The sequence below is a fragment of the Taudactylus pleione genome, unplaced genomic scaffold, assembly GCF_031769625.1.
Source record: "Taudactylus pleione unplaced genomic scaffold, aTauple2 ptg000296l, whole genome shotgun sequence".
Taxonomy (NCBI): Eukaryota; Metazoa; Chordata; class Amphibia; order Anura; family Myobatrachidae; genus Taudactylus; species Taudactylus pleione.
The window spans coordinates 15,798,192-15,813,785 of NW_028284698.1; the positions used below are offsets into that span (position 1 = coordinate 15,798,192).

At 46.1% G+C, this 15,594-nt stretch overlaps 1 protein-coding gene and 1 long non-coding RNA gene across 2 annotated transcripts in view; one reads left to right on the top strand and one right to left on the bottom strand.

Moving 5' to 3' along the window:
* VBP1 (VHL binding protein 1) overlaps window positions 1-15,594 on the bottom strand; it is a 16,498-nt gene continuing 904 nt past the window's right edge. Inside the window, exons 2-6 of the mRNA XM_088482933.1 lie at window positions 12,440-12,564; window positions 12,276-12,342; window positions 10,881-10,979; window positions 8,875-9,013; window positions 1-1,329 (exon numbers count right to left, since the gene is read on the bottom strand). Coding sequence (XP_088339059.1) covers window positions 1,259-1,329; window positions 8,875-9,013; window positions 10,881-10,979; window positions 12,276-12,342; window positions 12,440-12,564 — 501 coding nt within the window. The 3' untranslated portion in view covers window positions 1-1,258. The remainder of the gene's footprint in view (window positions 1,330-8,874; window positions 9,014-10,880; window positions 10,980-12,275; window positions 12,343-12,439; window positions 12,565-15,594) is intronic.
* Window positions 15,221-15,594, top strand: part of LOC148511738 (uncharacterized) — a 16,227-nt gene continuing 15,853 nt past the window's right edge. Inside the window, exon 1 of the long non-coding RNA XR_015880239.1 lies at window positions 15,221-15,281. This is a non-coding gene — a long non-coding RNA (uncharacterized LOC148511738). The remainder of the gene's footprint in view (window positions 15,282-15,594) is intronic.

Here is a 15,594-nt window from a genome sequence, read left to right on the forward strand (position 1 = left end):
TTTGCAACAAGTTGTTTTTACAATTTTGACATTGTGGAATAAAAATACAAAAACTTTGCCATCTTATTGTTCAATTCCTGAAGACAGAATGACAGAACTGGATCTACAGTATGTGAAGTGTCAGAACTGGAGTCTATCGACCAGACAATTGTGAAAATATAGCTTAAAAGCAGTGGTTCCCAAACTGTGCCGTGGCACCCTGGGGTGCCTCGGGTTGGTGGTCCAGTACAAATAAAATCATTTTTAGTCAGTGTGATAGGCAGAACCAGTGCTAGTGGCTGCTGCCAATCATAAAATGTGTGGACAAGAAGCGCAGTCCTGTCACCCACTTTAACTGACCTTAAGGGTTACAAGCACAATTTACTTAATTTCATTTTGGCTGAATTTCTCAATTAGAAATTTTTGGCCCAGAGGTGCCGTGGAAAAAATGCAGATACTATAAGGTGCTGTGATTCAAACAAGTTTGGGAACCACTGGCTCAAAGCGTTTAAGGGGACAAAAAAAAAAATAATAATAATAATTCAGAGACCAATTTGGGTTGCTTTTAACAGAGTTGTTTCACCAACTTTGACAGTGCAGCACTTACAATAAAGAGTTCTTAGCCTTCACAGCCCATTTTAGCTAAAACACCACCACACAATGTACTTGTAACAGGAGGGAGAAAAACGGTTTCTACACAATTCAAAAATTTCAGTGCTTGTGAACTACTAAGGATATAAAAATATAAATAAAATATATATATAAAACAAAAAAAAAAATATATGTAAAAAGGCTGTTCCAGGCAGCCAATCTATAACATTTGTAAGGATAATTTAAAATATTCTTGCCTCATTTCTGAATCAAATATTGTTTGTTTAATGTTTCATTATTCCAGCACCAATATTAATAAAGCCTGTAAGTAGGCAAAATCATTATGATGTCCAGAAAACCCTTTAGTGGATTTATTAGAGCTGTTACACTTCATTTCTATTTGTATAGTATTACTGCCAGCATGTTGACACCTTCCTGCAGATCAAGTACAATGTATAATTCTGTTCTAATTTATTCAGTGGGCAAAAAGGATATTGTTGTTACATAGTGTGAACGTCATACACCTTGTGGCATGCATGAAACTGGATTATACAATTTAAAAAAAAAAAAAAAAAAAAAAAAAAAGGGAGGGATGGGGGAAAGCAGCTTCCGTCCCAAATGCCCAGATGTCTACTTGGATCATATCTAAAACAATTGGGGACAGGAAACTTTAAAAAAAAAAAAAAATTTATGATTTGCTTTTGGAGACACCATCCTTGTTTCTTCTTTTTACATCCCAATTGTAAACTCTAGCCATATCTGAAATGTGTGTTAAAGGAAAAGCTCTTTATTTTTTTAATTAAAACTAGCTTGGATACCCAGCATTGCCCATTTGAAGACTGGACCCTGAAGTACACCTGCAGCCTTAATTGGTTTACATTGTCTTCGTCTATAACCCCATTCCAGTGATGCTGAAAAGGACCCCACTGTTTACAAACATGCTTGCAAACAGTGGCATAAGTACAGTGTTTGTAAGGGGTGCGGCTGCTATGGTGCCAAAGCTGCCTCTGTGGTTTGTCGCTCCCCCTGCACCCAGTCTCGTACAGAAGGTGGGCCGGGGTGTCAGCATTGTTGATTTGGTAACAGCTGGCGCATTGGCAGACAGCCATGAAAAGACCGTGCCTCCAGTTGTGAGACATTCCGTTCTTGCAAACTGGCAGCCAATCAGCAGAGGCTACTCCCGGATAGGCTCACGACTAGTGCAGATTCAAATTGAGCCACCGCTGTCAGTCCATGTCTGCCTCTGCAGCAGCTGTAATTAGCTGGCAGCCCAGCCCCAAATCCCCACCTGCTGATGGCACACAGGGGGAGGAGAGTTGCTGGGGGTGGGGCATAATGTGTAAGGAGCACTACTATTGTGTGGAATAAAGTGCTATATGGGGCACTACTACGTGGTATAATTTGTAAGGGCATTACTATGTGTTATAATGTGTAAGGGGCATTACTGTGTGGCATATGAATGGGCTCTGTGTGGGGACAAAATATGAGATATGGTAAGAACTTACCCTTGTTATCTCTATTTCTACGAAGTCCATAGGGTTCCACAGGATACCTTGGGGTATAGGTGTGACGTCAGTCGCAGGGCACCAAAGAGTTAAGCTTTCAGCCTCCCAGGATGCACTAGGTCCCCCTCCTATACCCCGCCCCCGGGCCAAGGCACCTCAGTTAGTTACCAAGCCATAGGCCGGAGGAGGAGAAGGAAGAGAGAGAACAAAGATCTGGACACATACAAGAATCACATTCTCACCAGAGGGAGACGGAAAACCGGTGACCAGAGCAAAGCCCATCTGCAGCACAGGTGCGACAGGGCGGGAGTCCTGTGGAACCCTATGGACTTCGTAGAAATAGAGATAACAAGGGTAAGTTCTTACCATATCTCATATTTTCTACTTCAGGGTCCATAGGGTATCCACAGGATACCTTGGGGATGTCCCAAAGCAGTATCCTTTAAGGGTGGGGACGCTCCTGTGCAGAAAGGAGAACCCGCCGCCCGAAGGAAGCATCCTGAGAGGCGAAGGTGTCAAACCTGTAATACCTCACGAAGGTATGGACAGAAGACCACGTAGCAGCCTTGCAGATCTGAACTGCCGAGGCACCACGTCGAGCTGCCCACGAAGGACCCACAGACCTAGTGGAATGAGCCTTCAGAGAAGGAGGGACCGGTAGGCCTTCATGAAGATAAGCTTCAGAAATAGCCATACGGATCCAGGCTGCCAAAGTTTGCTTTGAAGCAGGCCAACCCTTTTTACGGAAGCCATAGAGGACAAACAAAGCGTCCGACGTCCTAAACGAAGAAGTGCGGTCAACATAAGTCCTTAAGGCCCGCACAACATCCAAAGAGGCCTCACCCACGGAAAGACCCGGTGAGTTAAAGGCCGGAACAACTATTTCCTCGTTAACATGAAACTGGGAAACAACTTTGGGAAGAAACTCGGGCCGAGTGCGGAGCACTGCCCTGTTCCCATGAAAAACCAAGAAAGGGGGTCTACAAAAAAGAGCCCCTAACTCAGAAACACGTCTGGCCGAAGCAATGGCCAGAAGGAAAACAGTCTTAGCTGTTAGCCATTTAATATCCACTGAGCCCAGTGGTTCAAACGGCGGTCCTTGGAGAGCCCTCAGGACCACAGCCAAATCCCAAGGCGCCACAGGTGGAACAAAGGGCGGCTGAATACAGAGAACACCTTGCATAAAGGTGCGCACATCCGGGATTGTAGCAATCCTACTGTGAAACCAGACAGATAGGGCCGAAACCTGTACCTTCAAAGAAGCAAGGCGAAGCCCATGATCTAGTCCCGCTTGCAGGAAGGCGAGAATCCGAGACAGACGAAACTCCCGCGGTGCATAACCTCTCGGTCGTTACCACTGGAAGAACGTATGCCACACGCGATGGTATATCCTCGCGGAAGACGGTTTCCGAGCTCGTAACATGGTACGCACCACAGAGCTGGAAAACCCCCGGGACCTCAGCATGGCCGTCTCAACAGCCACGCTGTCAAAGACAGCAGAGTCAGGTCCGGGTGAAGACAAGGACCCTGAGAAAGAAGGTCCGGTCGTAGCGGCAACCGCAGAGGACTGTCCACGGACAGACCCTGAAGGTCTGAGAACCAGTGCCGTCTGGGCCACGCGGGAGCTATCAACAGGAGCATCCCTTCTTCCTGTTTGAATTTCCGGATTACCCATGGAAGAAAGGAGACCGGAGGGAACAGGTATGCGAACCTGAACGTCCACCGGACGGACAGAGCATCCAACAGAGACGCCCCTTCGTCTCCTGTGCGAGACCCGTACACCGGCAACTTGTTGTTGTGCCGGGACACCATGAGGTCGATTTCTGGAAAACCCCACCTGTCCACCAGTAGTTGAAAAACGTCCGGGTGCAGGGACATTCCCCTGGATGAACGTCCTGGCGACTTAGAAAGTCCGCCTCCCAATTTAGCACTCCCGGGATGAAGACCGCTGATATGGCCGGAAGATTGCGCTCCGCCCAAACCAGGATCCGAGACACCTCTACGAGAGCCGCCCGACTGCGAGTTCCTCCTTGCCTGTTTATGTAGGCCACTGTGGTAGCATTGTCCGACTGGATCTGCACCGGGTGACCCTGGAGAAACCGCTGTGCCTGCAGGAGAGCATTGAAGACCGCACGGAGTTCCAAGATATTTATTGGAAACTCCGCTTCTGTCGGCGTCCACCTGCCCTGGAACAAGTGTGGACCCGAAACTGCTCCCCAGCCCCGAAGACTGGCGTCCGTTGTCAACAGGACCCAATTTGGAACCCAGAACGGACATCCCTTGTTGAGGTGGGTCGTGTTTAACCACCACGCAAGGGACAGGCGAACCTCCGGGGTGAGCACAATAGTCTGGAACTTCAGAGACTGAGGCAGCCCGTTCCACTTGGACAGGATCAGGTGCTGCAGAGGTCTGGAGTGAAACTGGGCGTATTCCACCATGTCGAACACCGACACCATGGAGCCCAGTAACCTCTGTAAAGCAGAGATCTTGTCCTCCGTCACGAAGATCCTTTGCTGTCCCGAGTCCAATAAGGCTCCAAGATGCAGAATCCTCCGAGACGGGATTAGAGTGGATTTCTGCCAGTTGATTAGCCAGCCGTGCCGTTGCAGCCGTGCCATGGTCAGGTCCAAGTGGTGTAACAGGAGCTCTGGAGATCCTGCCACCAATAACAGGTCGTCCAAGTACGGCAATATGCGGACTCCTTGCAGCCGCAGAGAAGCCGCCATGACCGCCATCACCTTGGTGAAAACACGTGGTGCTGTCGCCAGGCCAAAAGGTAACGCCCGAAACTGGAAGTGGTCGCTGCGGATTGCAAACCGAAGGAACTCTTGATGGCGCAAAAGAATAGGGACATGCAGGTAAGCGTCCTGTATGTCCAATGACACCATGTAGTCCCCAGGTTCCAGCGCCAGAATGATGGACCGTAGGGTCTCCATCCGAAACTTCGGGACCCGCAAAGACTTGAGTGCTTTGATTTGAATCGGACGATATGACCCATTGGGTTTCTGTACCAAAAATAGATTTAAATAGAAACCCTGGCCCCTCTGGGAGAATGGAACAGACACTATAACTCCAGCCTGGAGCATAGTGTGCAATACCTTCCGCAGCTCCGTAGCCTTGTTCCGGTCTGATGGTAGACCCGTGGTGAAGAATCGAGCCGGGGGTCTGTGCCGGAAGGAGAGGGCGTACCCGTGGGAGACCACCTCCAGAACCCAAGTGTCTGTCGTAGTGAACGACCAACACCGGGAGAACTGCAGCAGGCGGCCTCCCACCCTGGGATCCCCCAAGGGGAGACCCGGACCGTCAGGCCGCAGGCTTGTCATCTGGCTTGGGGGCCGGACGTCTGGTACTCCATGCCTGTTTCCGGGGCTTGACCGATTTCTTAGGGCCAGCCTGTCGAGGAAACGACTGTGGTTTGGGCCTGCCCTGGGCCCTAGATGACCGAAAGGACGATGGTCCAGAACCAGAAGGAGCAGCGGCCGACGGAAGACAAGCAGATTTGGCTGCCGCCAGCGTGGCCACAATCTTATCCAGATCCAGACCGAAGAGAACTTCTCCGGTAAACGGCAACGCTTCCAGACCTTTCTTGGAATCTGCGTCCGCCTTCCAGGATCACAGCCACAAGGTGCGACGAGCAGCTACCGCTGCTGAAGAAATTCTAGACACCAGAGTACTAATGTCTAGAGCCGCCTCGTTGATGTAGGTGGCCGAATCACGGAGATTGCCAATCAACTCCGCCTGTTCGGCCGGATTCAAAAGAAGCCTCTAATGAATCCGCCCAGCGCTCCATCGCTCTAGCAACCCAGCAAATGGCCATAGCCGGCCGTGCTGCCCCCCCTGCAAGGGAATAAGCGGACTTCAGGCAGATTTCTACCTTGCGGTCCGTAGCATCCTTAAGGGAGGACATGGATGGCATCGGCAATGTGGCACTACGGACAAGACGGGTCACGTGAGAATCCACCTGTGGAGGGGATTCCCACTTAGCAAAATAATTATCCGCGAACGGATAAGCCACCGCCAGGCGTCTCTGCGGCTGGTATCTTTTGCCAGGTTGTTTCCACGCCTCCTCTAAATGGTCCACCAACTGACCCGAAAGAGGAAAGACTGTGGCATCGCCCTTCACATCTTTGAAAAAGGCATACTTAGATTTAGCCGCTGGGGGAACTTCGTCCTCAATCACCAAGGCTGTGCGGACCGCCCGAATAAGTCCAGGAATATATACTTTGGACTTAGCATCAGCGTCCTTAGTATGGAGAGGTTCCTGATCGTAAGGATCCAGAATCTCCCCATCATCAGACGTCCCTTCGTCATCCTCATAAGGAGCGGACAGAGACGCCACCGGCCTTTTATGAGGCCGCATCACAGACTCCCCTTGCAACACATCCGACAAGTGCTGTACAGAACTCGTCAGGGAGTTAACCCACGCTGGCTCCTGAGAACCCGGGAAATAGGGAGACTGTGGGGTACCACCAATTGTCGTGGGAACCCCTGCATGGGTGACGACACCACAGACTGCTGGGACAAACCCATCGGAGTAAACGCGGGCTGCGGAGCTAACTGGCCCACTAAAGCTGTTAACGCCTGAGCGAAACAAGCCCAGGGCGGCTCCTGTACCGGTGCTGTAACCGTAATAGGCCGCGCCATGGACAAACACTGCCTGCAAAGGCCCTCCGCGCTACCCTCCCCCTCCGCCAACGGTACTTTGCACGTGGTACACTGTAGCCGGAGGGGAAAATCACTTTCAGACATGATGGCACCACGTATGTGACCTCTCTCACCAATTAAGTATTAAATAGGCGAGAGACCACCCTGCAGCACCGCACCGCAAGGGCTTTAGCAGAAAGAACAGGGACAGTAATAAAGCTGACAGTTTAGAGAAGAAAAGTTACAGGCAGCGCTAGCACAGTCACATACAATGCAGAGAAATAACATTTCCTGCACTAACAGCGCTGATCACTCAACTACACAGACACAGTGCCTGGTAGGACACAGCGCTGCATACACAGACCTGAGCCACAGCGGAGGAGAGGTATGCGGGGGGACCCAGACCATGATGCTTCCTTCCAGACTTCCAGCAGCGTTCACCATGCGTTGCAGAGAAGATGGCCGCCGAGGAGCAGAGAGAAGCTGGCCTGGGGGAGGAGCGCTGACACAGGACCAGTCAGCACAGTGCAGAGAGGGCTGTGTGCAGCGGGGGAGGCGCCGGCTGTGAGACAGGGAAGGCGCGCTCCCCTGGCATGCATTTAACCCCTGGGACGCCGCAGCGCTACCGCTCTGTTGCGGTCCGCTGTCCCAGGGGGTAGTGGACAGCGCAGGTTCAGTACCTGGCTCCACGCTGCAGCCAGTCCCCAGGGAGCCCCCTGCCTGGGGACTCAGGACCATGTGCCAAGCGGGGACCCACCGCGGGACCCCGCTGCTTACCTTTGTCCCCCTTGGATCCAGCCATGGTCCGGAACATCTGGGGTCACCGCTAGCTGTGACCCCAGATGCTCACCAGCATCCCCGGATCGGTACCGGCGTTCTGGTACCGGCGGGGGTATAGGGAAGACAGCATGGACGTCAGGACTGACTGTCCATCCAGATGTGCAGCCACAGCTGCACTGAAGAAAGCTTCAGGGGCTCTTCTAGCCCCCACTCCGACAGGTGCACCCGACGATGGCCGGGCACCAAACTAAACTGAGGTGCCTTGGCCCGGGGGCGGGGTATAGGAGGGGGACCTAGTGCATCCTGGGAGGCTGAAAGCTTAACTCTTTGGTGCCCTGCGACTGACGTCACACCTATACCCCAAGGTATCCTGTGGATACCCTATGGACCCTGAAGTAGAAATGTGTTTCTTTTTTACCTCTGGGGGGCCCTTTTAAGATCTTGCTATGTGGACCACTAAGTTCTAATTACACCCAGAGGCACCAAGAGGGGGAGCGGGTACTAATTACCAGGGAACGGGTTCAATGTCACCCCCCCCTCCCTTTACCGGTCAGGAAGCCAGCACACGCTGCTGTTTGCTGAGCTGCAGTGGGAGACTGCTCCAGAGTCTCCTCTGCCTGTGTAAAGGGGGGGGGGGGGGTTAAGCAATCATACACTTCTCTCTCCCCCCCAGATTTGCACTGAGCTGAGGGGCTCACAGCATCCCCCTTCCCAGTACGCAAAGTTTCTTTTCTAAGGGGGCATGGTCACATTTTCTACAATTAGGTCACACCCCAGTAGGCTGCAGTCGCATTGCATGCAACCACATTATGCAAGTGGTTAAACTGTTAAAGATACTTTTGTGAAAGAACTCACTAACTTACCTATATGGCAAATGAAGTAGGGGAGAACTCCCCCACATAGAGCTTAATAAACCACTCTATGGAGCTAAGAGATTCATGATCAGACCCACTCTCTGAGGGATTGGAATGGAAGATAAATGGGTCTTGTTGACAAGTTACTTACCTATTAAAGGGGTTACACTCCTGACCCTTAGACTGCTTTATATGGTTATAGCTCCTTTTGATGGGGATCATTGGAATACGTTTATAATAGGGATAATGTAACACAAGATTGCCATTTAGCTGCCTATACCTCAGAATGCTTCATAAACTGGATTACCAAGTAATTTCAAGCAATTTAAAGCATTTATATGGCTTCTACTCCACAAATCTCACCCTTCTGCACTCTTGCTGCCAGGGGGAATTAGAATTGTCAGCATCAATCGTTGCTCACAGTGGCTGTTTCAGTAGAATATTTAATATATTACAAATGTCAGGAAAAGCCTATCACTTTACCTTTACTTAAAAAGAATAAATATCTCCAAAAAGGATACTGACTTCTGTAGTAGTGAACTGGTCCCGCAGGAAGTCTAGGTCCTCTTCTGTGGATACAAGGTTTCTTGCAGCTGTTGACAAATTCTTCTCCAACAGCGCCTGAGCATCATCAATATCATACTCAAGCATTACATTGGCCTAGAAATGGGTAAGTATTACAAGGTTACGCTTCCTATATGAAACAAGCTTTTAGCAGTTCAAGGAGAGGTGGCCCCATAAACAGTTTTGTGCCATATGGCGTGGTACCCACTTTGAGCACTTCTTCCTAAATTCAGCTTATAGTATACTAGTTACTTAGATTAGTATTTTTGCAGCAAGGGAATTGGTATAAATTCGGAGATGAAGCATAACAATGCATATCGGGAGTCACTGCTATCGGCCCTGTCTTTTGCCTTTTTACCATAGAATATGTACTTTTTTTCTCCATTCTGCCACTTTTTCCTCAATTTTGCATTTTAGCTCGCTTATAGTGTAGTAGGTACTTAGAATTAGTGTTTTAGCGTGGCTAAAACACAACGTCCATAGCGCACTAAACAGCTATTTGTACATATTACACTGAGAACAGGTCATCACCTATACAACTGTGCAACTTGTGCTCCGTCAAGTACTGTACTTCCTGCTACAACGCCCAGTTATGGTAATCTGCCATATCCACTGAAGACAATGTGCTGCACCTTCATACAGTTTGATTATTTAGCCGCTTAACAGGCGTTGTTAGACATATATTCAGGTATCAATTTAACAAGCTAATGATCTTGGCAATGACTATTGTGGATTTTGATATGTGACAGACCAACAATAGCCAATACTTCATATTTTAACCAACTAAAAGTAATGGATTTTTCTGGCAAAGAGCTTTGTGTTAGCAGTCGTCATTAATAGGATTTTATACCACTGTTATTATAAGGAGCATATAAAGCAAAATGTATACATAATCTAGTAGACAAATGTGAAAACAGCTCCCCCTGGTATAGGATTTTCAACTACAAATACTGGAGCAAAATGGAAAAAAAAAAGAAAAAAAAAAAAAAAAAATTATTAAAATGAGGCTCATCTCTAAACTTCTATACATCCTTCCATCTCTGGAATTCAATTACTTATTTCATAGAAAAAGCATTGAATTTACTGATCTAAAAAACTCCAAGTATGGATAATTTATATACCAGAACATTTTTTTTTTTCTCTCTCAAGCTTAAATGCAGTAGTAATTTATTTTAATACATAGACTTACACAGTTCAGTTTTTCTTTATGATACAATGAGAAACCATCCAGGACACTGATTAAATCACACTAGACTATTTTTCTGTGTTTTGCTTTTGTAACATAATTACCCAAGTATTAAAACATCTTTCTAACCTACAATCCTTCATGATCTAAAACACTAACAGATCCTACAAAACCATAGTATAATAAAAATGTAACACTGTAGCTGGATCCTCTACCAGACAAAATGGCTCAGAGGAGGCTAGAACAACATTTATATTTGGTAGCTATGATATGCTGCAAGAGACCGCTCTGTGGCCAACAGCACTTGTTATGTGGCTTAAGCTATGTCATCACACTGTCCCAAATATTGGGTGTGTACCCAGAAACAGTGACTACTGTAAGCACAGTTACAGGCAGGTCAAAGATTTTATTATACTTTCACTTTCTATTTCATAAAATTGGAGTAAGTCCTTAAACACTGAGGAATTAAATTATGCAGATATAAATAGCAATTCATACATTTATTCACTACTGCATGGCGGTGGTAGTACACCACCAATTGGCTGGGGCCATTAAACAGTGCTGATTTGGCACCAATGGGCAAGGTATTAGAATACAGTAAACCAAAAATATGACCGACTCAGTAACCCTAACAAACATTGTATTAAAATCCTATTACTACTACTACTACTACTACTACTACTACTACATGGATTCCATTGGGAATATATTGCCTATGTGACACCTCTTGAAAAAAATAAAACTGCAATTTAATATTTTACTTGCATTACTACTCACCCCAAGCCACAAGCAGACTTTGTCTGTAGGTGGTACTAATGCTTTACAATGCAGGTTATCAGCCAGTAAAAACCTTGTTTCCATCGGCTCAGTAGTGCCCTGCCAAAAAGGATTCCAAAATTAATAGCAAATACAGGAAACATGTAGAAATAAAGTTATTACTTTCTCCCAAAAGCTGTACAACAATTCAAAACAAGAATTAAAGTTTGCCAAACAGATTTGTGAGAAAAAAAAAAGGTAATTATGTGGTTTGGATAGCACAGCAGTTAGCATTACTGACTCAACACTGGGGCCATGAGATTGATTCCATCTGAACTACTCATTGTATTAAGTTGTATATTTTTGCTGTGTTGGGGAACTCCAAAAACACAAACTGGTAGGGTAACAAGTGGCTGATAAAACGGACCCCATGTGTATTTTGTGTAATAGAGAACTGGACTGTAAGCTCCAATGGGGCAGCAGCATATGTGAAGGATTATATATTCTCTGCATAGTGCTGATATGGTGGTGCTGTATTAGGTATAATAAATATAAACAATGACCGTTGCTAGATTCACACTGAGGGGCATATTCAATTGGGTGCGAGGTTTAGCAAGGAAAAAAACCTTGCACCCAATTTGGGTTACCAAGGGGTATACGCGCTCCTGATACCCACGGTATCCAATTTAAAAAAAGTGGTCGCAAAATTTTCAGAGCTGAAAACCCCACGCAAGAAAAAAAAAAAAAAAATTAAAATTCTTACATTGGATACACACTGAAACCGGGTCCCGATGCTGGAAGCAGGGACAGCACTTCGGAAGGTAACACTGACTAAGCTAATTGGAAACTTCCAATTGCTTAATTAGTAGGGGTGCCACCGGGGTCCCAGAGCATTTCCCGACAATTTTTCCTAAAATTGTATATTTTAGGAAAAATTGTTTGTTTGTGCTCTGGAGGTGCGCAAAAAAAAACCCCTGCTCTTAATTGAATAGCAAAAACCCTGCACCTGTAGGCAAAACCCTGCGGGTGCCGGATATTTGCCATTCTCGCTCCCAAATGAATATGCCCCCAAGAGTATCTTTCCAATCTGGCTGGTTGGAACGAAAATCTGGTAACATATGGGAGCAAATGACAAATCGACCATTTGCTCCCAAAAGCTGGACAAGAGACAAAAGTGGTTGTTGGAAAAATTGGTTAAATCAGTTTGATTTAACCAATTTGGCCAAGTAACATTTTTGTCTGTTTCCCAGTGTTTGGGAGCATATGGTTGGTTGTCATTTGCTCCCATATGTTACCAGATTTTCATTCCAACCAACCAGATTGGACAGTATCTTACAGTGTGTACCTAGCTTAACATTGTGGAAACATGCAGAAAACAAATTGACAGGAAAAAGCACTACTGCCTTAAAGCGATACCTTTTTCTTCTGCATATGCTTTAAAATTTCTAAAGTCTGTTTAATTTCTGGGATTTGACTTTTTAGCCTTTAAGAGAGAAGAAAAAAAGTGAGAGTTATGTACTGTTCTATAAAACTCAGGCAGGCGAGGTGTAACATCTCATCATAAGCAAAACATTAGCTACCTCCTCTTCTTCTGCGAGAGATTTAATTCCATAAATTTATATTTTTGATACTGCTCATCCAATCTCTTGAGTACTGCATCCGCTGTCTCATTTCCAGGTTTCTTCATAAAGGACTCAACATCTTCCTACACGAAAATAAATAAATAAATATGATATTACCAGTGTGACCCAATAGCACTATAGTAGTTACTAGCGCTGACCCCAAACAAGTACAATGCTCACATTTCTCCAGTGCAAAAAGCAAAGCAAAGGAGTCTGCCTCATAGAAGGACTAAGTGAATAGTATTCTGACAGACTATGTTCAATGATGTCTACAAGAATTCTGAAATCTCCTGGCCTCCTTCAGGTGCTGTAATATTCTGTATTCATTTCACGTGAGCAAATCTAAGTACATGCATAATCATTTAGCCTTACATAAATTAATGTAAGGTTAGCAAGAGGAATTTAATTTGATTGATGTATAGAACATAGAGAGCACAGATATGTTGCAAAGGGGATGTAGATATGGGAATCCTGTCAAGGGATTGAAGATAGGCGTCGAAACACCAACACCTATCTAAATCCCGATGCCAAAACACCAGCCCGAACTAAGGTAAGTTGTTGGTACTCTTGGCACTTATCGCAGGGGGGGTCTAAGTGTTAGGATTAGGACGAGCTGCTCCTCTCATTGTGCCACGTCAGACTGCCCACATTCTTGCTCCCTGTGCCAGTTAATGCAAAGAGACCCTTGAACGAGTTGGTCAAAATTTGCATGATGATTGTAGCAAGACAATGTAAAGCCAAGTACACACTGGAGCGGTCAGGACGATTTGCAGTTTCGAAACGACGTATCGCCTAGATCGCTCAGTATTCACACATTATTGCACGCTCACGCGGTCGCTAGTGACAGTCGCCAGGTTTCATGTGCTTCACATCAAACCTAGCGATACCACTAGCGGCCAGTGCATTGTTAATGAATAACGGAACGGTGATCATTCAGTCACTCATTAAAATCGTTCAGTATGGACGCACAATCACTTTTCACAGGCATTCGTTCTGATGTCAGTGTGTACCTCGCTTAAGGCTCTAAGGAGGGAATTCAATTGTTTGTAGCATCGTGAACAGTAATGGCCGCCTGTTGAGCAATTCAATTGTTTTGGACAGCCATTCATTACAGCCGCGATAAAAACAATTGAATTCCTAATTTATACAGAAAGGGACACTTTAACAAAGACTTTTTCAGCAAACAGGATACTTACAAATCTGACACTAATTTAACTACTTTTAGCACTTGACCAGTTTGTTGAACTGTTCTAGTATACACTTCAAACAGTGCGTATTTATAGATATATAAAAGGAAAAAAAAAAAAAAAAATGTAATGCTGTGTACACACTTGAGTGACTCAGGAGCAGTCACACTGAGAGGCCAATCTGGTAAGCAATACACACTTACCGACTGGCCTAATATCACAACTCAAGGTGAATTAAAAGGGCACAACTCGTGGGCTCGACAAATCCCAGGGGCCAGGTCGCCATGGCTACCAGATTTTGCTGCCTGGCTACTAGATTTTGCAGTGAGGAAGGCAGCAGATCCTCATCAGTTCTGGCAGAGATTTGTGCCTATAGTATTGCTGTGTTCATATCATGCACAGGAGTGCATGTGCTAAGTGTCGCCTGCTGTGCCTGTGTCCGTCCCGGCCTGCGCTGTTGACTCCTCTCCATCATGGCCTGCTCTGATCCCTGTTGTCTGTCCCAGTCTACACTGATCCTCCTGTATGTCCTGGCTGTCTACTGTCTCCTATCTCCGGCTGCATAGAGCTCTCCGGTAGTAGCGTCTATGCGTGGCCAGGGTTTGCGGAGCAGATTCAGAGGGATAGTGGTGTGACCATGTTGTATTTTCTAGCACCATTGTTTTATGTGAAATGTGGCTTGTTATTACTGGGGGTGGAGCAGGGGAGTTGTGAAGAGCACTGAGGGGGCCTCCATTTTACTGCATCCATTCAACTGTGACCAGTTCATTATGGACTAGTGTAGTGTGTATAAAGGTTGCATAACAGACAGAGCTGTGCTCCTTACTCGCTCCTGTAAAAAAAATTTTGGGGGGCGGCGGGGGGTCTGGCTCCTACAATATCATCCTGGCTACTAGATTTTAGAGAAATTTGTCAAGCCCTGACTTGTATTAAATGCCCACCCAGTTGTGATGTCAGCATAGGCAGTTCCTGTGGCCAGTGTACGGGTGGTCAGTGGATCGCCCGCACACACAGCCAGACATGTCGAGATTATATGGCATCTGCTGTACTGCATGGCCGACCTAATATGTCTGAACAACATCAGACGTCAGTAATCCGCCGATGCACTAGCGATAGATCATTCGTCGTACGACTGAACAATAAATCGAGCATTTACCCAGCTTAAGGGACTTCTGAATGTCTTATTGTCTCAAAGATTTAAAAAAAAAAAAAAAAAAAAGGGGAGGAGTTTACCCAAGACACTTTCTAAATTGCAAACAAACATTTTGTAACCTCTTAATTCAGATCAAATCACATTCAATACTGACAAAGGACTCCAATGTGCATGACATCAGTATTTCAGGTCTATATACAGACATTTGTTTATACCCAATGTGTTGTATCAATTTAGCTTTCTCTAGTTGCCATAGTCCAGAGGTTCCCAATCACGGTCCTCAAGGTTCCCCAACAGTTCAGGTTTTAGAGATAACCATGGTTGAGCACAGGTGTTTCAATTAGTACCAAATTCAATGTGATATAACCACCGATGCTTAACAATGGATCTCTCTAAAACCTGAAGTGTTGGGGAGCCTTGAGGACTGCGTTTGGGAACCTCTGCCATAGTCAGTATGCCGGTAACGTCAACTTTTCTGTGCACTTGTCTACATAACTCTCCACCATAGTTCGTAGAAAAACAACCCAATCACCTATTTCAGCACATACACCAAAGCTAATGTATCCAGCCTCTTACTCTACATTACGGGGATGAAAAACAGACTGATGGGGCCAAAATACAAACTCATGTCAGCTGCTGAGAATATGTCCCTGTAATTAACTTAACTACTTAAGAGTTATCTTTATGACTACAGAGAGATGGGAATTAACCAGCTCAGATGTAAAATAATTGCTCTGGACATTAGATATAAAAAAGGAGCGTCAGAGCCAGGC